The 26,818-nt window shown below is 43.2% G+C and overlaps 1 protein-coding gene across 1 annotated transcript; it reads left to right on the forward strand.

Moving 5' to 3' along the window:
- Positions 1-989: 989 nt before the first annotated feature.
- On the forward strand, positions 990-26,818 carry ZNF365 (zinc finger protein 365). The gene is made up of 5 exons (XM_069571759.1): positions 990-1,414; positions 3,086-3,841; positions 18,549-18,729; positions 24,834-24,871; positions 25,580-26,818. The coding sequence occupies exons 2-5, from the start codon at positions 3,099-3,101 to the stop codon at positions 25,833-25,835; spliced, it is 1,218 nt and encodes a 405-aa protein (XP_069427860.1). The 5' UTR covers positions 990-1,414; positions 3,086-3,098; the 3' UTR covers positions 25,836-26,818.

Consider the following 26,818-nt stretch of genomic DNA (forward strand, 5'->3'; position numbering starts at 1 on the left):
CAGTCAGCCTGAAACCAGTTCACTCATAATCACCTTGGATTTTAGTAATTACTTGGCAGTGTGTGAAATGATGTGTCTGATTCCAAAGGACTGTCTCTGCTCTTCAGGTCACTTACTTCTGCAACCCAGGGGACTCTGCACACACACTCACGTTGCAGACATGGAGAAGGGACAGGAATCTGACCTGCATTCCCTTCACAGGAGCTTTATACAAACAGCGGGGCCCTCTTCAGGTCTCCTAAGGTCGATTTCTGGTAAATGTAATCACCGTATTTACTATAAAACACACTTGAATTCTAGAACTAGGATTCGAATCAAGCCTAACTCCAGAGCTTGGACTCTTAATTACATTGATGTGATAATTCATTTGCACCTCTCCCCCAAATCTGAGATAATTACTGAGATATTTACAGTTAAAATCAAGGTTAAAATGAGTAACAGTACCTTCTGAGAATAGAGACACCCTGTGGACTTAAGAAGATTCATCAGAGTAACTGCAGATGAACAAAATCTGTTTTTGACAAGAAAACCCAATGGTAACTTTTATTCTGGTTTCATTTCATTAGACTAGGAATATTCCAAAAGAGGTTAAAAAAAAAAAAAAAAGCTGAGTCATCTGTGTCCTTTAGAAAGGAAGAAACCTCTCTTTAGGATGGGAAATCCTCCCTTCTGCTGGGGGAACAGGGGGAGGGTGTATCTCAGAGATGGGAGTGCAAATGGTAGGGTCTCATTCTTTATTCACAACCCATATACTTTTCTAGACTTAGTTCTGCCAGTTAACTCAGCACCAGCATTCTCCGCTAGGAAGTATGGACTGTCTAGGCTAGTTATTCTGGGATGACAGTTAGAATGAAGAGGTCCTAACATATACACCCGCATCTTCCTGCTGGCAGATTTTCAAAGAAGATGCCCGGCCGTGCTTCACCCTGACGCACACTCTCCCGCTCCCCAATAACTGTAAAGTCCAAACAAACCCTGCCAGGGCCTGCAGAAAGCGCAGCGCTTCAGAGGCTGGCACGCTTTCCCCCTTCCTCCCCCGGATGGGGGAGAGATCCCGGCACCTCTGACGGTGATGTCAGTGGAATCCTGAGCCCCATCCCGCTCCGCGGCTGGGAGAGGGCAGACGGTGCTCTCGGCAGCCAGGAAAAGCTGGGGTGTACCCCGCGGGACCACGGCGGTCCGGGACCCCTGAGGCGAAAGCTCTCTCCGCGCGCGGGGTCCCGGCCACCGCGCACGCCGCCCCCGCTGGCACGCGCCACGCTCCGCCCTGGAAGCAGCTTTGGTCCCGGCGCGGGGGTGCGCGGGGGGTGCGAGCAGGCCGGCTCAGCCTGATTTACGGCTCTGCTGAAAACCGCTTCGTTCCCGCAGCAGTAGCACAGTCGTGGCGGCAGCAGCAGCTGCAGCAACAAGTCGGGTAAGTGGGCATCTGCGCCCGCGGCCCGGCCCAGGGGGCGCAGCAGAAGGGGCCGTCCGGGCTGGGCAGCAGGTCCCGTCCCGCACCACGGCGGGGAGCTGGGCATCTCGGCCCCCGCCTGCGGGCACTCGTGTGCGCACGTATCCACTCTGGCACCGGCGGGCTGGCACGCAGAGGAGCTGGGGTGGGGAGAGCCGGGACCCCCGAGGCACACTCATTTCCAGCCTGCACCTATTAAGGCAGAGGAAATTAGGACTTGTCTGCCAGCCCTGTGAACTGGGGCCCCCTCCGGGCCCTTGAAACCTTGCGCACTCCCGGGGTGCGTGAGCACCGGTTTCCCCATCCGGGGATGCCATTCCTTCCTCATTGCTCCCTGGAATTCTGGTACCCCTTCTTTCACGTCTGGCCTCCGTTTTCTGCCAGAGTTGGCCTCCTGTCCCCAGAATACGCGTGTTTAAACAGCTTGCTGTAGCTCAGGAAGAGGGTCCCGTCTCTGGGGGCAGAGGCTTATTAACATGGAAGCTTTGTCTACTGTGTGGGGACCACTGGTACCTCTGCTTTCAAAGAGGTAGAGGGCCCAATAATAGTACTTTTTAGCCAAGACTCTTGGCACCCTCCCTTTAGGGTCCCGTGCTTATTACATTGAAGGAACCATTCCTGGAGGGACTAGATAGGCGCTGCTTGTAGAACTGGGCTGCTAGCAGTCATCTGTTGCGAGGGTTAAGAAAATAAATTTCTATGAGGAAATAAGAACTTCCCTTTACTAAAAGAGTTATTCTGTTACCTACATGGTTCAAACTTTGGCCACCCTAGCGGTCCTCATGTTAAAACAGGATCACAGTTGAGGCAAATCCATCCAGAACACTCTGTTTTAGTAAAACCTTATCTGTGGCCCCACTTAGTATTTGATACATTGGGTTTCCAGATTTCAGTAAATCTGGAGTATTAGGGAAGCATCGTTATTATGATAAACGTTGATTAAATCATCACAGCAATAATTTTAAAATAAAATTAAGGGCAGAAACCTCAGACTGGAAAATTTTCAGCTGATTGTGTGCTTAATGCCCCTGGCTAGTCTGAGTGATACCTTCCCTAGATCTGAGGAAGGTTGCTGAGTCTGCTGTCTTAGGACCTGTCTTGACAATTCATGTGAGTTTCTCTCTCTCTCTCTCTTTTTTCTTTTCATGTTTATCAGGGTCCTCAGTAAAATAGTGTGTGTTTTTGCAGTGACTGTACTAAATTCAGGAGGGCAGGAAAGTTGAATTCCGTGTGGGAATCTGACACTGTCCATTTGGCCTTGGAGTAATTGCTTTTACCTTCTTTCTCCAATTTCCTCATCTGTGAAAAGGGAATGATACCCATCTTTTTTTATCTTAAGTAGGGGTTGGCAAACTTTTTCTGTAAAGACCAAGTAGTAAGTATTTTGAATTAGCCTGCTATAGGGCCTCTGCCTCAACTACTCACCTCCATCCTTCAGTGCAAAGCAGCAGTAGACAGTATGGAAATGTTGTTGGATTTGGCCCATGGATTGTAGGTTTTAATTTTTATTAGTTATTATATGTAAAAGTAATTTGGAATTTCAAAGCCTCTGTCCCCATGGAGATCAGCTCATTTCAGTAGTATTTTTTTAAACAGACATGCAAACTACCTGTTTTATTCTCCCCTGCCTAGGACTTTTAGAGTAATGCAACAGAAGGCCTTTGAGGAAAGCAGATACCCCTGGCAAGAGTCCTTTGAGAATGTCGCTGTGTGCCTGCCCTTCCGTTGCCCGAGGTGTGGGGACCATACCAGATTTAGAAGCCTGTCCTCCTTGAGGGCCCATCTGGAATTTAGTCACAGCTACCAGGAGAGAACCCTCTTGACAAAATGCAGCCTCTTTCCATCCCTCAAAGACACAGACCTGGTCACTTCCTCCGAACCCCCGAAACAGGGAAGACTGCAGAGCTGTGGTAACATAGTAAAGCAGAAACCGAGCTATGTGAACTTGTATAGTATTTCGCACGAACACTCCAAGGACAGGAAGCCGTTCGAGATGGTGGCAGAGAGGCCTGTGTCCTACGTGCAGACCTACACTACAGTGGACCTGCGTGCAGACTCGCCGGAGGCACCAAGGGCCAGCCCAGGCCTTCCTGCCCCAGACACCAAAGCAGCTTTCGAGGCACATGTCAGAGAAAAGTTCAGTCGGATGGTCGAGGCTGTGGACAGGACCATAGAGAAGAGGATTGATAAACTCACCAAAGAGCTGGCCCAGAAAACTGCTGAACTGTTGGAAGTTCGGGCGGCATTTGTGCAACTGACGCAGAAGAAGCAGGAAGTTCAGAGACGAGAGCGGGCGCTGAACAGACAGGTGGATGTGGCCGTGGAGATGATCGCAGCCCTGAGGCAACGCCTGACGGAATCCGAAGAGGAGCTTCTCAGGAAAGAAGAGTAAGTGGCGTTGAGAATGGATGCTAAACCCCTTGCTTTAGACACTTCCCACCCACTCCCAAGTTACACTCCAGTGTGAAGCATGGCTTGGTTTTAATTGCTTGCAGATACCTCGCTGCAGTCTCCCATTGATATAGTTGAATGTAGGAGACCCAAGACTTTTAGTACCGTTTACCGTCTCTGCTATGGTCTCCAGCTCAGCAACCTGAAAGTCGAAATATCGCATTCCTTCTCACCTTAGAAACTGTAGACACTACAAATGTCTACTACAAGTGTCCTCTGTCCATGCTGGGATCCATTCCTGGTGTGTGTGTGTGAGGAGAGTAGGGAGTGGGGGGATAGGGGTGGTAAGTTGAATGGGAAGGCAGAAAGGGAGTGCTGGGCACCCTTTCTGTCTTATTGACAACTCCGTGTAATAAAATCAAGAACATGAGATGTTGTCTTATTCAAATATAAAAATATGGTCTAAATATAAATAATTTTTGCTTCTTAGCCATTTCGTATTACTTGTCCGTGTTAATTAAATATTTGTAACTGAGAATCTATTAATAATAATTTTTATTTAAAAGAAGCAGACATTAGGAAACCCAGAGGAAGCATCTGAGATTGCCATACTTTTATGATTTAAGTTTGAGAATTTTCTTTTTGAAAAATACTAGACTAAGTCATGCCTGCTTGCAGAGTTGACGCTGGTTTTTACAAATTACAGGTGATTGGAGAAGCTGTTCGTTTAAAAATTATCACACTTGGTAAAGCATTTCCTTATCAATAAGTATATGGATTCATCTCAAACTAGAAAAGTATATGTAACAATGCAGTGTTATATCCCAAATGCAGAATGTTAGATTTAATTTTAAATGGAGGCTCAGAATTCATAGAACCAAAGGAAGTAAAAATTGATTGACTGAAACAGCCTAAAAGGAAGATTTTCAAATAATTTGAGGTATGCTATACAGATTGACTTAATTTCATGCTTTCTTTGTCCTCTGGCACTCTTCTATCTTGTGTTGTCTCTTAAAATGTGGTAATTAAAGCTTCTCCACTTGGTAAGAGGCTGAGAAACCCTATGTATTAAAGAGATCACCACTTGCTATTACTAAATGCTTACTGCCTGCCTGGAGAAAAAGCCTGCACTGCTCAGCTAGATACTTTTTTAAAATCATGTAGTGAGGACAGATTTGAATCAGCCACTGATTTACTTTACTCCTATGGAAATGATCTGCTTTGAAAAATGTTTCACTCTTGGCTCTTGGTATTTCCTGGTGGGAAGTTAGTGCCTTGACTTGCTATAGCACCAAGGGTGACTAACACTGCACCACAGAAGAAATGGCAGATGGCATTGCTTTATGTGCAGAGAGGAGCGTGGAGTTAAACTTGTGATATTTCTGTTTGATGGAAGAGCAGTCAGTTTAAAAGGCAACCAAATTAATCGTGTGCATTTGTTTATTTATTTGTAGTATTTTATTTATTAAGTACACAAGTAATAATGGAGATGGGCTTTGGGGTGGTGGTTGCCTGGAGCATGGGAAAACAATATGATGGTAGGGAGGAGCATATGGTTAGATCTAGGTTATTGTCAGAGAAGGCAATGGCACCCCACTCCAGTACTCCTGCCTGAAAAATCCCATGGACGGAAGAGCCTGGAAGGCTGCAGTCCATGGGGTCGCTGAGGGTCGAACACGATTGAGCGACTTCACTTTCGCTTTTCACTTTCATGCATTGGAGAAGGAAATGGCAACCCACTCCAGTGTTCTTGCCTGGAGAATCCCAGGGACGGGGGAGCCCAGTGGGCTGCCGTCTGTGGGGTCGCACAGAGTCGGACACGACTGAAGTGACTTAGCAGTAGCAGATTATTGTCAAGGATCTAACTTTCATTTTGTGTTCGAGGGTGCTTTATTATTAAAAAATAACTGGTCAAATAGCTTAAATAAAAGCAGGCCACGCATAAATCAGCAGTGATAATATGGTATATAAGGATAATCCAATGCTGTTACCAGAGGACCAATTAGAAAACTAAATATATCCGTAAAAATAAGATTTAACAGGGTGAAATTGTATGTGTTAAAGTCCTCCCTCCTCTTCAAGTATACGCCCCCCCATTCTCTGGAGACAGCCACTGTTTAGGTCAGTGGCTATCCTTCTGGACTTTTCCTATGTGCATACAGTCAAAGGTACTTTATATGCACTTACAGAGTTACTGTGTTTTCCCCAGTGGAATCATGACACGTCTGTTCTGATCCGTTTGCTACTGAGGAGTACATGGGTTTTGTTCCATTTTCCTGGTATTAAAAAGTAATGTCTCAGTTAATGTCCTTGTACATATATCTTTGTTCACATTTTGGGGTGTATACCTAAGGATAAATTATGAGTTGAGTTTTAGTATGACATTTTTGGACGACCAGGGGAAAAAGAGCAGGGACAAAAACAGAACAAAAACCACTTTAAGTGAAAATTTAGTGAAACTGCCTTAAACTTTTAAACATGAGATGAACAAAGTCTTCATTTTGTTAAGCATTCGTTTGGCCTGTCCCATTAATTTCTGTATTCATGCCTCAAATAATCACTCTTTCTGTATATAAAATAGGACTGAAAGAGTGTTCTTTCCAGGAAGGACAGTGGAGCTCTTGGTCTGAGAGAGCAACTGTAGCCAGCAGCCTCAGTGGCGACAGCTAGCCCCAGCCCCACCCCAGGGTGGGGAGCAGGGCAAGCCAGCTGTCCATCTGTCATGCCAGGGTGATTGACCAGATCAGCCTGGCTCAGCCACGCTCCTTCCCCCCTCACCACTCCCTCACAGTGCTGTGCCTGCCACCAAAGGAAAGAGGCAACCTTTCAGATACGGAAGGCCCTGCTTGCCCAACAAACACATCGGGAGCTGTGTTCTCCTGTTTGTTGTTGATACTGTTTATCCACTAAGTCTCCAACTCTTGCAACCTCACGGACTGTAGCCTGCCAGGCTCCTCTGTCCATAGGATTTCCCAGCTCAGAATACTGGAGTAGGTTGCCATGTCCTCCTTCCGGGGATCTTCCCAGCCCAGGGATCGAACCCAGGTCTCCTCAGCTCTCAAGCCTCATTTGTGAGAAAAAGGAGGTTGTTACAGTCCCATTTGAAATTGACTTAACTCCAGGGACCCCTTAAGACACAGGTAGATTTGGTTTAAAAAAATAAGCAGACTTCTAGTATTTTGAGATTCACATGAGGTTCTCTTGATTATGGATTTCCCCCTCAACTTTAAAATCCTTTTTGGGACTTACCTGGTCGTCCAGTGGTTAAAACACTGGACTTCTACTACACAGGGCACAATTCCATCCCTGGTCTCTTTTTGGGAACTAAGATCTCACAAGCTGCACAGCATAGCTGAAGTAAAAAAAAAAAAAAATCCTTTTTTTCATACTGAAATAAAAGACTTAAGGGCTGATTCTGCCTTGAGGCCATCTATAGGCGGAACCAACTTGGATATAGAAGTCATCTCTATGCTGTGTAACAGAGATTGATTGAATTGGCAGTTTTGTACTTTCGCGTGAGTCTCATTGTACCTGCACAGAGAGGTATCTCTGTTTCTGGAGTGCACATCCAAGAAAGAAACTGCCCATTGTTTTCAGCCTGTGCAATTTTAAAAGTTTTATGCAAACAGGTACTGTATTTACTTGTCTCAGAATATTTAGAGCTTGTAGGTAGCACTGTCCATGATCAGGTAAATCAACCCTGGCCAACCTTGCAGTAGGGTATCCCTTAATTAGAAAGATAGACATGGATTGGATTGTAGCTGACTCCTGGCTGATTTGGTTACCTGGGGTTCAGAGAACATCAATGTAATAGCAGTAATCCTAAACTTACTTGCACAGTCAGGTGCTAGCAGGATTGGAAAGCCCTGACCAAGCACCTATGCTGTGCCCTACGCTGTGCTAGGGGTGTGTGTTGGGGTGGGGGGTGGGGTGGGAGGGGGCGTATAACAGTCCTTTTCCCTAAGAAGCTTCCACACTACATAGGAAGAATAAATCATATCCATGTTCAAACTCAGTGCTTAAATACAAGCCACGGTTTCAAGTTGATGAACATTAGAGAAAGGGTTTTTCCCTTGTGTTAAGGCCACACTGAAGAGTGAGGAGGAAGGGTGGGATTTGCATTGGTAGTCGGAGGACGGTGGCACTGAAGGCATCAGAGAGGTGACTGTTAGAGGTGGACCCGAGGGGACTGTGTACTTTTCGTGGAAAGAAACCACGTTCATTTTACACATGTCAGAAATAACGCCTGAGACAGTAGAATGACAGGCAAAGATTTAGTAGCAAACCTGAAATGGGAACCCAAATTTCTTGTCTCTTTGCTGAGTGCCTTTTCCATTAATTTACTGTGCCTCAGCCAGACTGAAAGTGGGTTATTTGCCCAGAGCGTCAAGACTTAGGTAATACCAAATCTGGCCTATTTTGGAATGGGCTTACTTCTCTGCTGTGTCGAGAGGCCTGGCATGGTGACATCACTTAGCATCAGAAGTGTTGGGAAATGGGGAATGGCAGCATCATCAGGATAGTTATGATATGAAGCTTCTGGAACACCAGCTCAGGACTTCTAGCTTCCAACAAGGGCTGTGAACTTGGCCCTCTAGGTGTCCATGCCCAGTCAGGGTGGAGTACATGCCTCTGCCAGCCTTGGACGGCAGTGAGGGGGACTCTGTAGTTCCATGTCGTTTCCATGCTGCTCCCTTGCAAGCTGCCGTAGATATGACCTTTCCCTTCTTCCTTCATCATTTGTCCTGTTCCCAGGCTGGTGTCAGCCAGAAGACAGCTCTTTATTGAGTGCCTGCTGAGTGCCAGGTACTGTTCTGGGTTCTGGTCATACAGTGATAACCAAAGGAATCCAGTTCCTGCTTCTATGACAGGAGTGGATGAGCAGGTCAGTCAGACATTAAACATCGTGAGGGGTGTGTTAGAAGAGACATCCAGGGGTGGCTTGAGCTAGGACTGTCCACTTAGGTTTCTACCCAGAGCCGGCTGTAGAACACTGCCCTTTGAAAGACAAGTTTGACTTGGTAACTTGCTTTGCACAACTGAACCCTCTTTCCCATCTTTGATCAACTACAGCAGTGAGCGGGCAATTTGGTCTCCAGACTGACCCATAGCTAGGAAGCAGGCTTAGAGAAATCACGTTAGATGTAGAGTGCAGTGCAACAGGGAGGTGTCTGCTTCACGTTTTAACACATTTATGTGAATGGAGTCCTCTCTGTGCAGGCTGTGCTCCGTGCAGACTTACAGACGAAGGTGGGAAACAACAGGATGTCAGACATGCCCTCTTAGATCGCTGATAAAATTTGGAGACCCCCGCCCAAATTTTCAAATTTTGTAAAAGAGATCCCACCTCTGTTTCTGTAGTAGGTACCTTTGTTGTAGGTCACTTACTTGTTCTATGCCCCAATACTTGTCTGGAAAAAGAGACAAAGAAACCTCAGAATCTTTGAGTCGGTTAAAGATTTTTGACTAAAGATGGAATTATTAATAACACATGTCATGCATTCAGCAGAAATTTGTGGAGCCCCTGATGTGTCTCTCTCTCACGTCTGTCCTTCCTTCCCCTACCTCCCTCTCTGTCTGGACTGAGGGGCTTAGGATGTGGTTTTGATCTATTTAGAGCAAATAAGAATAATTTGATTTCTTCTTTTTTTTAAGTCCTTAATTAGAATTGTATTCTTTTTGATGTGTTCCAGGAGGTCATAAAAGAAAGATGAGGCAAAGGGCTGACCCGAGTGGAAATGTGATGTGGCTCCTGACGTGTAGCAGGTGTGGATTCCACCTTGTGGGCCCCTCCAGGGACACAGGAGCTGACCCCGAGCTCTGAGTGAGCAGCCAGGCTTCCAGCACTTGGAGGCAGTTGGCTCTAGTTTTAGGATTTGCCTCATGGGTGACACTACAGTCTGTCTGAGGTGCTCTGTGATCAATAGCTAGGCTATTTTTAACTAGGGGTATTTTTACCGTTTCGTATACCTCTGAAGAGGTTCATAAATCAGTAATGCAAAATGAAATTTAAATAAGTGGGTAGAGCTTTGCCCTTGGGATGGAAGCTGTTAAAGTGTTGTTTAAGAATAGAAAAGAGGCATCGATTTTAGATCCCACCTGTATTTCTGCAGCAGGTACCTTTGTTGTAGGTCACTTACTCATTTTATGCCCCAATACTTGTCTGGCACAAGACACAAAGAAACCTCAGAATCTTACAGTCGGTTAAAGATTTTTGACTAAAGATAGAGTTACTAATAACACATTTCACGCACTCAGCAGACATTTGTGGAGCGGCTGATGTGTTCTGGCCTCATGTGAGGTGCTGTGGGAGTCGCAGAGAAGGAGCAGGCCAGGACCCCACAGTCCCTGGTTTTGTGGCTGATGGCATCGATGGCACAGCTTAGTCCCTGGAGTGTGCCTACCAGGCTCTGCGGGAGAACACAGCAGATCATCTAGGCGTGGGCCTGCTGGGAGCCTGAGGCTAGAAGGATCGCTAAGAGGGGGCTTGGGAAGGGACCCTGGTGGAGGGAACAGCATGTGCAGGAGGAAGCATCTGGCTTGGAGGCTGAGGGGCATGAACTAATGCTGGAGCGGAGAGGACGTGATGTGCCTTGATGAGGCCCGAGGTGAACCGACGGCTTACAGGATGGCCGTGAAAGCTGGAAATGGTTTGTTGACAGTAGATTACAACGGGTGATATGATCAGTGTGCCGCCCCTCATTAACAATGTACAGTTCACTGCCAGTGTAAAATGGCAGTGAACACCATGGAGCGTGAACATGCACTTCCCTCTGTCTCTACACCGGCTTCTAGAGTGTCTTGTTCGCATGACAGTGTATCTTTGATTTTTCTGAAATTAACGCATCTTTAACCTACTTCTGAAGAAGTAACTGAAGGGATTCACCCTGCAATAAAATGAAGTATTACCTATGTTTTAGAGCTTATAGCTATCCTGCAAATGAATGAGTGCATGAGTGAGCAAATATTTCTTTCTAAATAAAATTTTGTACTGAAGGGGCTTTTTCCCTTCCTGCCTCCTTCTAGACATTGTTTCTGAATACCTGTGCATCTCAGGAAACCGATAGATTCCTAGGTCTGCAAATCATTCAGCATGATAATGAGCTTCAGGCCTCTTTCTTATACTATATACTGGTATCTTTTTCCTTTAGTATCAGATATTGCTTAGAATAAAAGCATTCTCCATTGAAGCTTAAAACCTCGATTTCAATCATATTAAACCTTAAAAAAAAAATAATAAGTCAAAAATAAAAAAAGGGCTGGAAGCAGCCTGCTGCTGCTGCTAAGTCACTTCAGTCGTGTCTGACCCTGTGTGACCCCATAGACAGCAGCCCACCAGGCTCCCCTGTCCCTGGGATTCTCCAGGCAAGAACACTGGAGTGGGTTGCCATTTCCTTCTCCAATGCATGAAAGTGAAAAGTGAAAGTGAAGTTGCTCAGTTGTGTCTGACTCTTAGCGACCCCATGGACTAGAGCCCACCAGGCTTCTCCGTCCATGGGATTTTCCAGGCAGGAGTACTGGAGTGGGGTGCCATTGCCTTTTCCAGGAAGCAGCCTAGAATCAGTTAATTTTCCCAGAGCTGGTCTGCACCCACACCTGGGTTGAATTTCAGGTTTGCCCTTATCTTCTTATCTGGCCTTCCAGCTTTGCACTGTATTCTGAGTCAGTGTTGAGAACTTAAAACCACAGGTCTTTTACTCTGCTTCCTGATAACATCATGTTGTTACTCTTTTTCTTAGTCACATTCAGCTTCCTAACTACATGTTTGTTTCTTTTAATGTCTGCTTCCCCACTGTATGGGGAGTCTGCCTTACCACAGCTGGATCCAGCCTACCACCTGCTTTTGTGGAGCCCCTGTGCTAAGAATAGTTTTCTTTTCTTTTTTTTTTTTTTTTTTGAGTGCTTGAAAAAAAATTCAAAAGGCAAATAATAATTCATGACATTTGAAAATTATATGAAATTCAAAATTCAGTGTCCATAAATGAAGTTGTATTGTTACACAGCCTCTGTGGCTCTTTTGCGCTAGGCAGACTTGAATACTTGCAACAGAGACCGTGTGAATTGCAGAGGTTAAAATATTTACTTCCTTTACAGAAAAAGTTGGCTGATCCCTGGGTTAGACAGTAAGCTTCATGAGGACAGCTACTGGTTCATAAATGCCGTTGCACTAAGCCCGATACCTGGTAGCATTCAGTAAATGTTTGCTGAGTTACTGAAGAGTGGAGTAAATAAATTTAGGGATAATGGCTGCATTATACCAGGGTTCTAGCCTGTGTTGTCCACCCTCATCTGATTTCTGAGATTTAGGATCACTGTGTATACGGTAGGGCTTCCCAGGTGGCGCTAATAGTAAAGAACCCACCTGCCAATGCAGGAGACGTAAGAGATGCAGGTTCAGTCCCTGGATTGGGAAGGTCTGCTGGAGAAGGAAATGGCAACCCACTCCAGTACTCTTGCCTGGAGAATTCCAGTGGACATAAGAGCCTGGTGGGCTACAGTCCACAGGGTCACAAAGAGTCAGACACCAGTGAAGTGACTTAGCACGTGCTGTACATGGTATTACCAAATTCAGGCTTAAATTGAAGAAAGTAGGGAAAACCAGTAGACCATTCATGTATGACCTAAAACAAATTCCTAACAATTATACAGTAGAAGTGAGAAATAGATTTAAGGGACTAGATCTGATAGACAGAGTGCCTGATGAACTATGGATGCAGGTTTGTGACATTGTACAGGAGACAGGGATCAAGATCATCCCCAAGAAAAAGAAATGCAAAAAGGCAAAATGGTTGTCTGAGGAGGCCTTACAAATACTGTGAAAAGAAGAGAAACCAAAAGCAAAGGAGAAAAATAAAGATATACCCATCTGAATGCAGAGTTCCAAAGAACAGCAAGGAGAGATAAGAAAGCCTTCCTCAGTGATCAGTGCAAAGAAATAGAAGAAAATGATAGAATGGGCAAGACTATAGATCTCTTCAAGAAAATTAGAGATACCAAGGGAACATTTCATGTAAAGATGGGCTCAATAAAGGACAGAAACGGTATGGACCTAACAGAAGCAGAGGATATTAAGAAGAGGTGGCAAGAGTACACAGAAGAACTGTACAAAAAAGATCTTCACAATCCAGATAATCACAATCATGTGATTACTCACCTAGAGCCAGATATCCTTTAATGTGAAGTCAAGTGGGCGTTATGAAGCATCACTACCAACAAAGCTAGTGGAGGTGATGGAATTCCAGTTGAGCTATTTCAGATCCTGAAAGATGATGCTGTGAAAGTGTTGCACTCAATATGCCAGCAAATTTGGAAAACTCAGCAGTGGCCACAGGACTGGAAAAGGTCAGTTTTCATTCTAATTCCAAAGAAAGGCAATGCCAAAGAATGCTCAAACTACTGCACAATTGCACTCATCTCATACACTAGTAAAATAATGTTCAAAATTCTCCAAGCCAAGCTTCAGCAATACGTGAACTGTGAACTTCCAGATGTTCAAGCGGGTTTTAGAAAAGGCAGAGGAACCAGAGATCATATTGCCAACATCCACTGGATCATCGAAAAAGCAAGAGAGTTCCAGAAAAACATCTATTTCTGCTTTACTGACTATGCAAAAGCCTTTGACTGTGTGGATCACAATAAACTGTGGAAAATTCTGAATACCAGACCACCTGACCTGCCTCTTGAGAAATCTGTATGCAGGTCAGGAAGCAACAGTTAGAACTGGACATAGATCAACAGACTGGTTCCAAATAGGAAAAGGAGTACATCAAAGCTGTATATTGTCACCCTGCTTATTTAATGTATATGCAGCATACATCATGAGAAACACTGGGCTGGATGAAGCACAAGCTGGAATCAAGATTGCTGGGAGAAATATCAATAACCTCAGATATGCAGATGACACCGCCCTTATGGCAGAAAGTGAAGAACTAAAAAGCCTCTTGATGATAGTGAAAGAAGAGATTGAAAAAGTTGGCTTAAAGCTCAACATTCAGAAAACAAAAATCATGGCATCTGGTCCCATCATTTCATGGGAAATAGATGGAGAAACAGTGGAAACAGTGGCAGATTTTATTTTGGTGGGCTCCAAAATCACTGCAGACGGTGACTGCAGTCATGAAATAAAAAGATGCTTACTCCTTGGAAGAAAAGTTATGACCAACCTGGACAGCATATTAAAAAGCAGACACATTACTTTGCCAAGAAAGATCCATCTAGTCAAAGCAATGGTTTTTCCAGTAGTCATGTATGGATGTGAGAGTTGGACTATAAAGAAAGCTGAGCACCAAAGAACTGATGCTTTTGAACTGTGGTGTTGGAGAAGACTCTTTGAGAGTCCCTTGGACTGCAAGGAGATCCAACCAGTTAATCCTAAAGGAAATCAATCCTGAATATTCATTGGAAGGACTGATGTTGAAGCTGAAACTCCAATACTCTGGCCACGTGATGCAAAGAGCTGACTCTTTTGAAAAGACCCTGATGCTGGGAAAGATTGAAGGCAAGAGGAGAAGGGGATGGCAGAGGATGAGATGGTTGAATGGTATCCCCGACTCAATGGACGGGAGTTTGAGTAAACTCCGGGAGATGGTGATGGACAGGGAGGCCTGGCGTGCTGCAGTCCATGGGGTTGCAAAGAGTCAGATACGACTGAGCGACTGAACTGAACTGAACGGTACATGGTATGGCAGCAGTTCTCAAACTCTTTGGCTTCACTTCCCCATACACTCTTAAAAAATCTGAGGACCCCAAGAAACTTTGCTCTGTGTAGGTTTATTCTATCAAGGGTTACTATATTAAAAATTAAAATTTAGAAAAGTAAAAAAGGACAGTTATTAATTCATATAAAAATAACAATATTAAATCCATTACTTGTTTAACACAATGAAAATATTTCAAAAAGCATCAATTTTCCCAAAAACAATTTAGTGAAAAGAATGGTTTTGTTTTTGAAATTTTGGAAATACTTTTAATGTCTGGCTTAACAGGAGGCAGCTGAACTTCGTTAGTTCTGCCTTTAATCTGTTGCAAATTTGTTGTTTTGGTTGAAGTAGATGAAGGAAATCTAGTCTCACACAGATAGGTAGTAGGAAAGTGGAGAGGTACCTTAATAGTCTTTTGAGAGAATGGTGGCTATTCTGCTTTGATACTGTGCCAAAGCTTGACAATTGGTAGTTTCTCAAAGGTTAATTGCAGTGTGGAATCTGAAACCACACCAGTGAACAAACATTTCCTCCTCCCCTCCGTTGAAATCCATTGGTCTGTCTCGCCCTCGGAGTGGATATTTTACTGTTAGGAGTATAATTATTTTTAAAAGTACAAATGCAAAGTAGTTAAAGCTCTTTCTTTTTCATTCAGGAAGTTCACAAAATTCCTTGGGGAAATAAGAGGTGTTTCTGGATATTGTTAATCCAGACTGAACAGGATGTGAAAAGGGGATGTGCAATTGTGCACACATATTATTCCTCAGTTAACCACCAGGTTTTATTCCTGTTTTTATCTAATACAGATACCCAAACACAGTCTCAGTATGATGAACTTCTCCAGCCCTTTTCTCGTGTAACTTCTCTTTTAGAATTAAATCATTGTTTTTTTTTTTTTTTTTTCTTAGTTGATGTGAAACATCCATAAACTGAAATTAGGTTAGTATTGATGCCAGGTTGTTTGGAAAAAAGGGTATTAACTTGTTAGCTTTAGGGCACAAGATAATTGGATGAGGGAGGTTAGAAAAAGACGCTTCCTTTTTACAACATGACATAACACTACACAATCAACTAATGGCATTAATGTTTTTAAAAGTTTTATATGAAATAAAAAAGTTTTATATGGAACCAGTTATAAAACATCACATGATGTGAAAATACAGCCACAATCATAAGCTTCATTGCATTCAGATTTGTCTTCTTGCTTTGGAGATGTTGATCCTGTGGGATTAAGCTGTCAAACACTGATGTCTTACATTCTAAACTGTATAGCCTGAGAGCCCAAGAATAGTAAATATGCACAGAAAAAAAAAAAAAACAACTGGAAAAAGTACACCAGAATGTTGACAGTAGTGGCTTCTGGGTTATGGGACTATGGGTTACATTTTGTTTCTTCTTTGTCCTTTTTAAACATTGATTATGATAAATATTTATTGAGTATCATGTGTTGTGTATTGAATGATGGAGTTAAAGCAAAAAGGTGACTGAGCTTCTGCTCAGTTGGGTCTTCCACAGATCACTTTTTATATTTCTCATAATAAATGTGAAATACTTCTGTAATGAGATAAATATAGTAAATATTTAAACCAAAATAAGCTGAAAAAATACACTGGCTCTTTTTTCTACGTTTTTGGTTTTGGTCAGCAAGAGGGTTGTGGGTTTCTGGTGGTTTCTCCTTTTAGTACCAGTGTGGAGATGCTTCAAGAGTCAGTTATCCTGAATATCACTCTCTATCTAGAGGGCTCTTTATTACAGGCTTGATTCCACATAAATTGAAGCCTTGATTTTGGAAAGAGGAAGGAGTAGCCATTTCCTGGGCTTTGTTTTTGGTGGTGCTTTTGAGCCATATGAAGATGTTCCATCCAAAGTTTCTCTCCTATAACTGAGGACCATCACAGGGCTGGCTGCATGTGACACCTGAATGGACCCTCCCTGTTTTGCTGCTGGTTAGGGTTTTGTGACTCACCTAGGAGGCAGAGCAAAGGCAAGTGACAGCAGAACTTGACAACTGGCATCTCTCTGTGGCTTGAACAGCTTGGAAAGTGTACATCTTCTATTCAGGGCTCATAGGGAAACATCTGGAAATAAAATTGGAACTTAATTACAAAAGAGAACTTTCCAAAAGGACTCTTACTTCTTATATGTGAATACTTCTTAGCTACTGAAAGATAATGGAATTCTTATGGGCTCTGAGTTTATATTTGATCTGGATAGGAAACTAGAACAAGTTTGATGAGCAGTTTTTGGAGTGAATCATTGTTAGAACCAGTCTCTTTTCTGTTTGTATAAATATATAATTCTGAAAGTTTTGCAGAGATGCTTGACTCTGTAGGAAGTGTCAGAAACTTTTCAGTATGGCAAAATATGATGTAATGTATTTGTGAGAGAAAAATCATTACTAATTGTAAAAGTGGCCTCCTGACTAGTTGTACAAAATAAAGGAATTGGAAGTCACCACCAATTATTTGGCAAAGACCTGTGAAACTATGACTTCCTGAGCTGACCATCCATGAAGTTTTACTCTCAAGAAATTATGGAGCTTAGCAGAAAATAAAAATCAAGTAGAGGCTGAGAAGATTCAGAGAAGGAATAGAATTTAATTGACTAGAACAAATGCCTGAGGTTAGATTTTAAAAAAATAGGATTTGTTAATCTAAAATGGAAAAGGTTTAGGGGACAATGATCAGATTCTTTAGAATCTTGGTTCTGCATGAGTAGAACATGGTCGGAAAAATGAGGGCCCACTCCTTGAAGGTTGAGAGTTCAAAGACACATAAATATTGTATCCAACAGGTAGTGAAATTATTGAATTCATTTGCTCCAGTGGGTGTGACAAAACATACAAAGAGGATGGCCAAAAAGGTCTTCATGATTTCTTATTGGGTGAAGCAAATCAAATGAGAAATTGTGATACTATATACCTACTGGTAGTGCTGATTAGTGTGTGTGTGTATTTGTAGAGATGTTTGTGAGGACAATTACCAAATGTAAGTAGTGATGGTCTTGGGTTAATGGGATTTTAGGTGATATTTTCATTATATGTTTAATGTGTTTGAATTTTTAATAAACAACTTCTTTAGTTGTAACTCAGGGAAGTATTATTTCCATACTTGCATTAGAAATAAGATATAAAATAGTAATATAGTTATTAAAATTTTTCTGGATTTGTGAATCACAATGAATTATGTAGATGAAGGTATTTTGCTCAACTTTTTAGGGAGGGGCAGCCTGCACATTGCTTCTTCTATGTCAGCTATAATAGCTTCCCCAACATACCTTGGATCTACCTCAAGATGGCAGTTCTTGGACTGTTTCATTCTTAGCTCAAAATATACTGTTGGACATATACTATTCTATATGCTCTGGTGCTCAGTGTGGCATCTTGCTTCCATACTTCCCTACCTATAGTCTTTTCTTCCCTAATAGCCAGACTTTTAAAATACAGGACAGAACTTTTCTCAGAAGCGGCCAGTGGTTTCCCATCTCATAATAAAATCTGGAGTCCTCATGCTGACCTGGGAGACCTTACCTGGTCCTGGCCTCAGCTGTCCCCCGCTTCCCCGCTCTGCTCTGTACCTGAGACCATTCTGCGTCTTCCCAGCGAGGACCTGGCTTACTCTTCCCAGCTGTCTTCACGGCTGTGCTTGCTTCCTGGTGTCCATTCAAATGCTGCCCCATCCAAAAGGTGGATGTCTTTGCTGTCTACAGTATCACTTATTCCCTTCCTTCCTTGGTCACTCTCTGTCCCTTGCACCCAGTTTCCATTTCCTCCTTAGCACTCGTCACCTACTGACACATATGTTTATTTTATAGTGACTGTCTTCCACTAAAATGCAACCTCTCAATGCAATCACTAACATGGAATTTCATGTCTTTCATCATGGCTGTGGCCATACCATCTAGGGCAGTGCCTGACACAGAGTAGGCTCTCAGTAAATATTCACTGAATGAATGAATTCCTGTCTCAGTCCTCCATTTTGTGTTCTGACATTTTTGCCTTGCAGAGAGGTGGTTACGTTCAACCATTTCCTGGAAACAGCAGCTGAGAAGGAGGTTCAAGGAAAAGCTCGGCTCCAGGACTTCATAGAGAATCTGCTGCACCGGGTCGAGCTAGCGGAAAAGCAGCTGGAGTACTATCACAGCCAGCAGAGGGCCGGCCTCTGCGGGGACTCCCGTGAGCACGCGGTGAGTCCTGCAGGCCGGTGTCAGGGTCGTGATGCGTCAAGTGGGGTCAAGGGCAGAAGAAAAGCGTGCTGGGGGATGACTTGCAGGAATTTTCTAGGCATCATTTGAAAGCATTGCCCCAGCCACACCTGTGTTGCGGAAGTGATACAGGTGCGTCTAGGACACCTGGGAGTAAGTGAGGCCCTGGATGCACAGTCTCCAGGTCTTCACCTCCAGCTCCACATCAAGCTGAGGTGGTAGAAATACTTTTATGTTGCAGCTTAACAGTTTGAAGTATCCAAAGAAATCATTTGTCCCAATTATGTGTCAGGTGGATAGGAAGCTGTTAATATTATTCTGTTTTTGAGCTCGTCAAGGAATCATCTGAAAACCTTCATGCTTCATAGTTAGCGAAAGATTTAATCACTTTTTCCCCCCTTAATAGGAAGTCCCCCTTGTTGGAAGTCTCTGTAGGTGAAACATTCTTTAAGTAGATTTTCAAAAAGATTAAGCAAAATTCCCAAATGGTATTCTATAATAGGATTTTGCATACAATTTTACATATGGTAGCAGGGACTTAAGAAACCCCCAGAGCCCAAATGAGAACCCTGAGTATAGATGAAGGCCCACCTGTCATAAGTGGCTTGATCAAGGTTGCCTGGTCTCTTTGGAGGGTGGGTGGGAGGTGGGTGGTTTACAAATAAGCACACTTCAGATGAGGGATGTGGGTGGTCACATTCACCGTCTATACAGTTTCCTTGATGGTATAAACAACAAAGCCAAAGAATGGATTTTTGAAAACCTAAAGTGGTTTATTTATAACATTTTCATTATCAATTGAATTTTATTTACGCTTACCATCTTCTCAGAAGATTTAAAAATAATTCTTTTACTAACCCCGAAATGAGGAAAAGAAAAATAGGAAACATTTATGCTAACCAAAAGATTAGTAAGGTTGCTGTTGGTTGATTGAAAAATTTAGGCTGAGCAGTCTGGAAGCCAAGATTTAACAGGAAACATGATTAAATAAACAAGGAGTGAAATGAAAGAAGGAAGACCATAGGGAGAGACACAGATAGCTGGAAAGTACAGAGGCAAGGAGGAAGGGAAGAAATGAAGACTTACACAGCGCTTACTGTAGTAACATTCACTCAGCCTTACAGCTGTGCAGTTGTGCAAGCCCCTGTGCAAACAACTGTGCAAGCAGTCAAGAACAAAGTTGATTGGAAGGAAGTCAGTGTGTTATGCCTGTGAGCTTTCGGCAACTGTCATCAAAGCAGTTTTAGCTACCTGATGTATTTGTTATTTTCTGGGCGGGTGTCTGTGGTCTCCTGAGAAGGAAGCTTTATCCCCCTCCTTGGTTCCCTAGTCACCTCCTTGGGAAACTACGAGAGTCCAGTTATAGACAGAGGGACACTCTGAGCTCTTCCCTGCCTCCTCCTTCCACTTTGCCCTCTCTCAGGAGGGGGGTGTGGCATGAGATCATGGAGACCAGATGTTCGGTCAGCTCGCCTGGCTTCCAGACCATTCCCACCCTGCTTCTGACTGGGGGAGACAGCTGGTCTTCCTGGGCTCTTCATTCTCCTATAAAATGGAGCAGTTGGACTAGACGCTCTATAAGGGCTTTAAACTTCTCAGAGTCTCTGACCATCACCTGACTTTGGTGGTTAGGAGTTCTAAAATTAAAATGTAGCCATAATATTTTCAGTACTTAGGCTTATAAGTAATGCAGAGCTACGAAATGTATAAATTTTTATTGTACAAAATTAAGAATTCTTAAAGAAAGAGAAAATAAGAGAAGGCAAGGAGAAAGAAAGGAAGCCCATTAGTTCTTGCCTTTATTTGTATCTCTATGTTCACTTCCTCTGCTCACTTTACTTTTCCAGCTTGGAAACTGAACACCTTTTAAAAGACATAGCCAGTCATTAGTTCTTACCTACTGTATCACATAATCAAAAGTCAAACAGCATCCCAGCTCTTGTAGTCAAATGTATAGATATAAATTATATGTGTGTGTAGGTACACATGATGTATATATGCACACATGTACACATAAATATATGTATACATGTACGTGCAAATATGGTAGGACATGTAATAGTGAATTTTTATGTTTTTGTTCTTTACGTCCCAAACATGTCACCATCTGCCTTTTTCAGATTTAATCCACATAGGAAAGAACTTAAATCAAATAAAATACAGTTGAGATTGAGTGGGAATTTAGAAATGAGAGCTGTGTGTAAGTAGGGCATGATCAGGCTGGAGCGAGGTAAGCTGACTTTGGAGGGAGGACACATCACCCTGAGAGGTGTCAAGGATGAGATGCTTGATTTCCGAAAGAATGGGCAGATGTGGTTTTCCCTGTTTTCACATATAGTCCTCTCAACTCTACTTTGGGCCATAATGTGCCATGTTATGAGACAGTCTACGAATCCTAAAATAATTTTTCCTTTTAACTTAGTCTATTTTACATGATAAAATACATTTACCACGTCTTTGATGTAATTTAACTACTCCATCTGGCCATGGAAGAACTTGGAAGCTTTTAGCAGGATAAGCTATGGGTCATATCTGTAGTAACCTGTTTGGTCCAGCTTAGAGAAGGTGCAGGCCTCTGGAGCCTCAGCTCTGTCTGGGAGAGCTTCTTGCCCGGGTGCACCCCAGGATGGAGCAGAACTTTGAACTCCCAGCACTTAAACTCCCTCCTCCAGAACCATGGGGAATGCCATCCCCAGCCTGGCCTGCTCTCCCCATTTCCACCAAGGCTGCTCTGCAGAAACAGCGTGGCCAACATCTCCCTTCTTCTCTGCCTCCCTCCCTCCCTCTCTCCTCTTCCCTCTTTTTCTCATTACCCCTCCAGAGAGTAATGGCATCTTTAGATTGATGTGTACCTCGATTCTTTCTAGCTTTAAGATTCTTTTGTGCACTAGAAAAATTTCCTTCCCCCTCACAATTAGCACCTTTTCTAAAATAATGTTTCAGCATTAATCCCCTTGAGCATTTATGTTCTTTTTCACCTGGCTGATTTCTAAAAATGCAATGTGCTTACTCAGATAATTTGTCTGTATGCTCTGAAACATGCTGTCGAATTAGACACAAAGTGACCTAATATACCATCTGCCAGAATTACTCACAGACCTGCTCAAATAGAAGGTCATGAAATAGCTTGGATAATCTTATTTTAAGCATTGTATTTATTTCCTGCAGGTTGCTAAATTAGTGCTAGCAGTAATTCATTTACCATATTTATTGGGGACGCAGTGCTTACTGGGTGCTGATGAAACTGCTGTGAACGAGATCGATGAGGTCCCTGGTCTCAGGGAGGAGGGACATTCAATAAGCAAACACATAAGGAAGATAATTCCGTATAGTGAATAACTACTATGAAGAAAAAAGTAAGATGACATGTTTGAGATGGTCACTTTAGCTTTAGCAAAAATCTTTCGAGAAAAGCCCCGCTGAGAAGGCAGCATTTGCATGGTGACCTGAATGGCAAAGAGGCAGTTCTGGAAAATTTGGAAGTGGAACATTCTAGGCAGAGAAATAGGAAGTGCAGCTGCCTCAGGAGGGAATAAGCTTGGCACATTTGAGAGGCAGGAGATAAGTTGGAAAGGCGGGAGGGGTCCAGATTAAGCAGGAGCTTCTTGGTCATGTAAGGAGTGTGGATCTGTTCCATCACACATAGGGAAAACCACTGGAAGGGCAATGGCACCCCACTTCAGAACTCTTGCCTGGAAAATCCCATGGACAGAGGAGCCTGGTGGGCTGCAGTCCATGGGGTCGCTAAGAGTTGGACACGACTGAGCAACTTCACTTTCACTTTTCACTTTCATGCATTGGAGAAGGCAATGGCAACCCACTCCAGTGTTCTTGCCTGGAGAATCCCAGGGACGGCGGAGCCTGGGATTGCACAGAGTTGGACACGACTGAAGCGACTTAGCAGCAGATCTATGTTTTAGCTGAATCACTCTGCTTCTCTGGGGGAACTGATGGAGGGATGCAAGAATAAGAGATGGGTTATGTTGTGGCCGGTGAGAGGGGGCAGCAGCTCAGATAGAGCCAAAGTAGAAGTAAAAAGTATAGGGTATGTTCTTGGAGGAGAATTGACAGGACCAGTTGGCCTGGATGAAGGATTAGATTTAGCTGGTGAGGGAAACTGAGGAGTCAACAACAAATTCATGGTTTTGGCCTAAGAAGTTGGGTATATACAGAGAGCAAAATTGGAGGAGGGCTAGGTTTCCAGTTTCCCAAAACCTGTTATAACCTGAGACACCATGTTTGTGTTTTAGAAGTACTTAGATTGGCTCTCAGTATAAGGTTATTTATATTTTTTTCAACCAGAAATATTGACCAGGGCCTCTCTTGATACCCATCGTCACACCCTTCTCTCCCTAAATAAAAAGACAGAGTAGTTGGACCAGGAAAAAATGGAGGTAGGTGGATTGACTGAGTGGGAAGAGCATTTCCATCTGCCTACAGCTGTGGATCCAGAAGGAACACTGGCCTCTTGTGTTCACAGGGAGGAGAGCAAAGGAAGTTCTTTGGTGCCTGTGATAACAGGCACCACCTCCACCCACAAACCTCATAATCCGTCAGATCACTGTTGGCCTTTTCCCCAGTAAGGGAGCATGTATATGTGTGTACATGGAGGCGTGCACGCGCGCGCGCGCGCGCACACACACACACACACACACACACACACACACACACATACTTTTGAATAAAATTCCAAAGGGAATTATGTACCCATATGCAGCAAATCATCACAGTATATGTTTACATACACACATAAAGTTGAAAACATTTTGTTATATCTCAATAATAATGACTTTTTTAAGTGGGAAAGTATTTAAAGGAAGAAAAACCCTGTACATTTTTACAGTTTATAGAGACACTGAAATCCATTCAAGGAGCCCAGCTGATTGGAGCAGGGGGCATGGGCAGACTGGAGGAAAGAGAGTAGAAATGCTGATGTCTCCAGGGTTCCCAGAAGCTGCCAGTCAGGTGTTTGCTGGAGCCATCTGTTCCCCCTTCTTTGTATATTACAAGACCTCAGGACCCTCATGCAAGGAAGGTGCCTTTTTCTGTTTACATTTACTAATCCCATGCCAAACCCAGCCAGCGTGGACAGGGTTGGCAATAATGTAACATTCAATTGTGTCCCAAGGCAGAAGGCAGGAATTCCATCTCACCTTCTTGGGCACCAAGAAGTCTGTTTAAGAAACCTTTCTGATTTGCCGCTGTCTACGGCTTAAGCTGCATACAGAAAACTTGGAGGAAGATCCTGCTGTGTCAGGCTTGGTTTTTTGGGTGACTTGAGTATAGCGGGGGTGGATGTTGGCCATACTGGGCCAACATGGCCCTTTCTCCACATTCTCTTTGTCACCCTCTCTGTCAATCTGCCTGTTAATGTGACAGCGCTTCTTTTAGCTGAAGGCTGCATGCGGGAGGTTGGGAACTGAAGCTTGGGAATACACTGAAAATACACTTGCCTATAAAGTGTTTGGTGACATCTGGAACACAAAATGATAATTATCAATTTATTCTGCAAATGGTATTCTGAGCCCAGCCACAAAAGTGCATGCAGATATCTCATTGAGAGTGGAAAATTATCTCAATGATAGATGGCCCAGGACAGTTGTGGAGTTGGGTTTCCGTGTGCTCTCATTTTAGAAATGATGTATTTTAGGCAATAAATATTTTGTGTCAATTTTCCCTTTAGTTGATACACTGTGACCAGTCATAGCTGTGTAAATTAGCTGCAAATACAGCCTGAATCAATCAAGAAACAATGGCACATCATTCCAGTTTTTAAAAACATGTTTCTTCAAATGTTGTTCTCTTGAGGGGCTGTTTAACTTTTCGAAATTTTTGAGATCTGCTGATACTGGCTTCTTGGAATTCTGAGGACAGGGAGCCAGAGAGGCTTCCTGAGTAAGCAGAGCTGAGCACGAACTGTTCTTGTTCACTGCAGTGATGGATGGTGCCATGGGCTGTGCTCCTGATAACAGTCACTGGCTTCCTTAATGGGAATACAGTTTCTTAAAAACATAAGGAGGATTTTTATGAAACCAAACCCAACCTTTAAGTGAAAGTAATATTTTGTCTTATTTTTTTTCCTTCAGCTTACAGATATCTCCTCAAATAGGAAGCCCAAATGCCTGTATGTATATCTTTTTATACTTAGACCATTTGATCAATGCCTTCCTGTTGCACTTCTTATGCTATCTATAATACAAATGTTTTTTGAGAGCTTCAGGTGAAAATTTACCTGCTTATTTGCCTTTCTAAAAATGTGGATGTGACTTTTATGCTAATGGTCTATGAGTATACGGCAGTATGATAGTACTACAGGAGCCTTTTTAAAGTGTTGTGTGATAGAACTTTCTCGTATTGTGCTATCGTGTAGTCATAGTGCTATTAATGTAGTTTGCACACTGATATATATATATTTTTTTATACATAAATTTATACTGTGAATCATATACTTTATGATAGCTGTACTACAGATTTGTGTGAATCACCTAGAAGTCACTTAAATAGTCAAAAGGTATAGGGTCTGGTCTCATCTTCTCCATAGACCACTGTGTGTTACCCTCAATAGTCATTTAGGTTTTCTGTGCCTCAGGTTCTATCACTGGTAAATAAGACTAGTAATATCTCCCTGGGAATTTAGTATCATGAGATCATTTTCATGAAGGCCATCGTGTCAATGTGGAAGGAAAAGAATCAGTATACAATATATTACTTGTTTTACTGGTAGCGTTATTGCCACCTTAGCACGTAGAAGTGATTGTGCCCTGAGTAGTTTTTATTCCTTTAAGGACTTAAATCTTTCTGCTTATCTACCTCCTCCCACAACCATCTGTAGAAGCCGAGGGCACCTGCATTCTGTGTGTAACCACCCTGATCTCAAGACCCATTTCCATCCAAAGGGAAGGATGAAAAAAGCCAAGGATGACAGAGCCAGCATGCAGCCTGCTAAGGCCCTGCATGAGCAGTCCGAGTCGCCAAGGGAACTCTGCAGACCAGCAAAGAAAGGGGAGCCTCTGGGGTTTGGCCGGAAAGGCAACATCAGACCCAAAATGGCCAAGAAAAAGCCGACAGCCATTGTGAACATCATCTAAAGGGGGGGGGTGGTTCTGGACCACATCACTGGGCTTTGGGAAATATGTCCTAGGGGGCATCAGTAGTGTCCTTTTGGACACACTGCCTCATAAAACATATTTCATGTCAATGTGGGCATTGACCTGGATTAACCAGAATTTAACAAATGGGAATCTTGGTGAACCAGGCTTTTTTACAAGTCCCTTTTGGAAGCAGGAGGCAGATTACAGAATTGTTTTTAAAATAATGAAATCAGTCTTATTCCAAAGTTTTAGTAAAATGAAGCTAGCTCCAGCTCTTAAAATAATTGGCCCAGTAAAGTTCTATGAAATAAAAATATTTTTGTTTTTAACCTCACTGTCAATTAATTGGGGAGCCTCCAAAATAAAGCTTCTTGTTTCCCTGAAAATTCTGGTTAATCGAGATTCCAGTGTTTGGGTTGCTTCAAGAACTCATTCCGTTAGACGTCAGTTGTCATCTCGACAGACTGTTTTCCAGTTTGTTCGATTCAGGTTTTCTGTTTCCCTGGATGTTCCTTATTTTGGTGCCTCTCTGCTTTCTTCCTTGGCTGAGTATTCTGCACTCTAAGACTGTGCTGTCAGCCTCTATCTTAATAGCTGCTTCTACTGCTGAGGTTGGGGAGAACAGTAAAACCCTTATGCTCAGCACCTGTCGGCAGTTCAGGGTCAGAAAGGTTGGATACCCGTGGACTACACATTTAGTGCATTGCGAGCCATCCAGGAGACCACAGATGTTACTCAGCTCTTTCCTAAGACCTGCTCCCCTGGGGTGGTGGGGGGAGGGGTGGTTTGTTAGCAGCCTCTCTGTCAGTTATAGGCATGCCTTTCTCCTTGCTGGCCTGACTTTTCCATCTCTTGCTACTTCTGTGCCATTTTATGACTAAAATACACTTTCTTACCTTTCAGCCGAGTGTCTGATGTATTTGTTGTATATGGCTTTCTAAAGTGATTTCTGAAATAAACAATGCATGTGGGATCCAGAA

The sequence above is a fragment of the Ovis canadensis genome, chromosome 25 (genome assembly GCF_042477335.2).
Source record: "Ovis canadensis isolate MfBH-ARS-UI-01 breed Bighorn chromosome 25, ARS-UI_OviCan_v2, whole genome shotgun sequence".
Classification (NCBI taxonomy): Eukaryota; Metazoa; Chordata; class Mammalia; order Artiodactyla; family Bovidae; genus Ovis; species Ovis canadensis.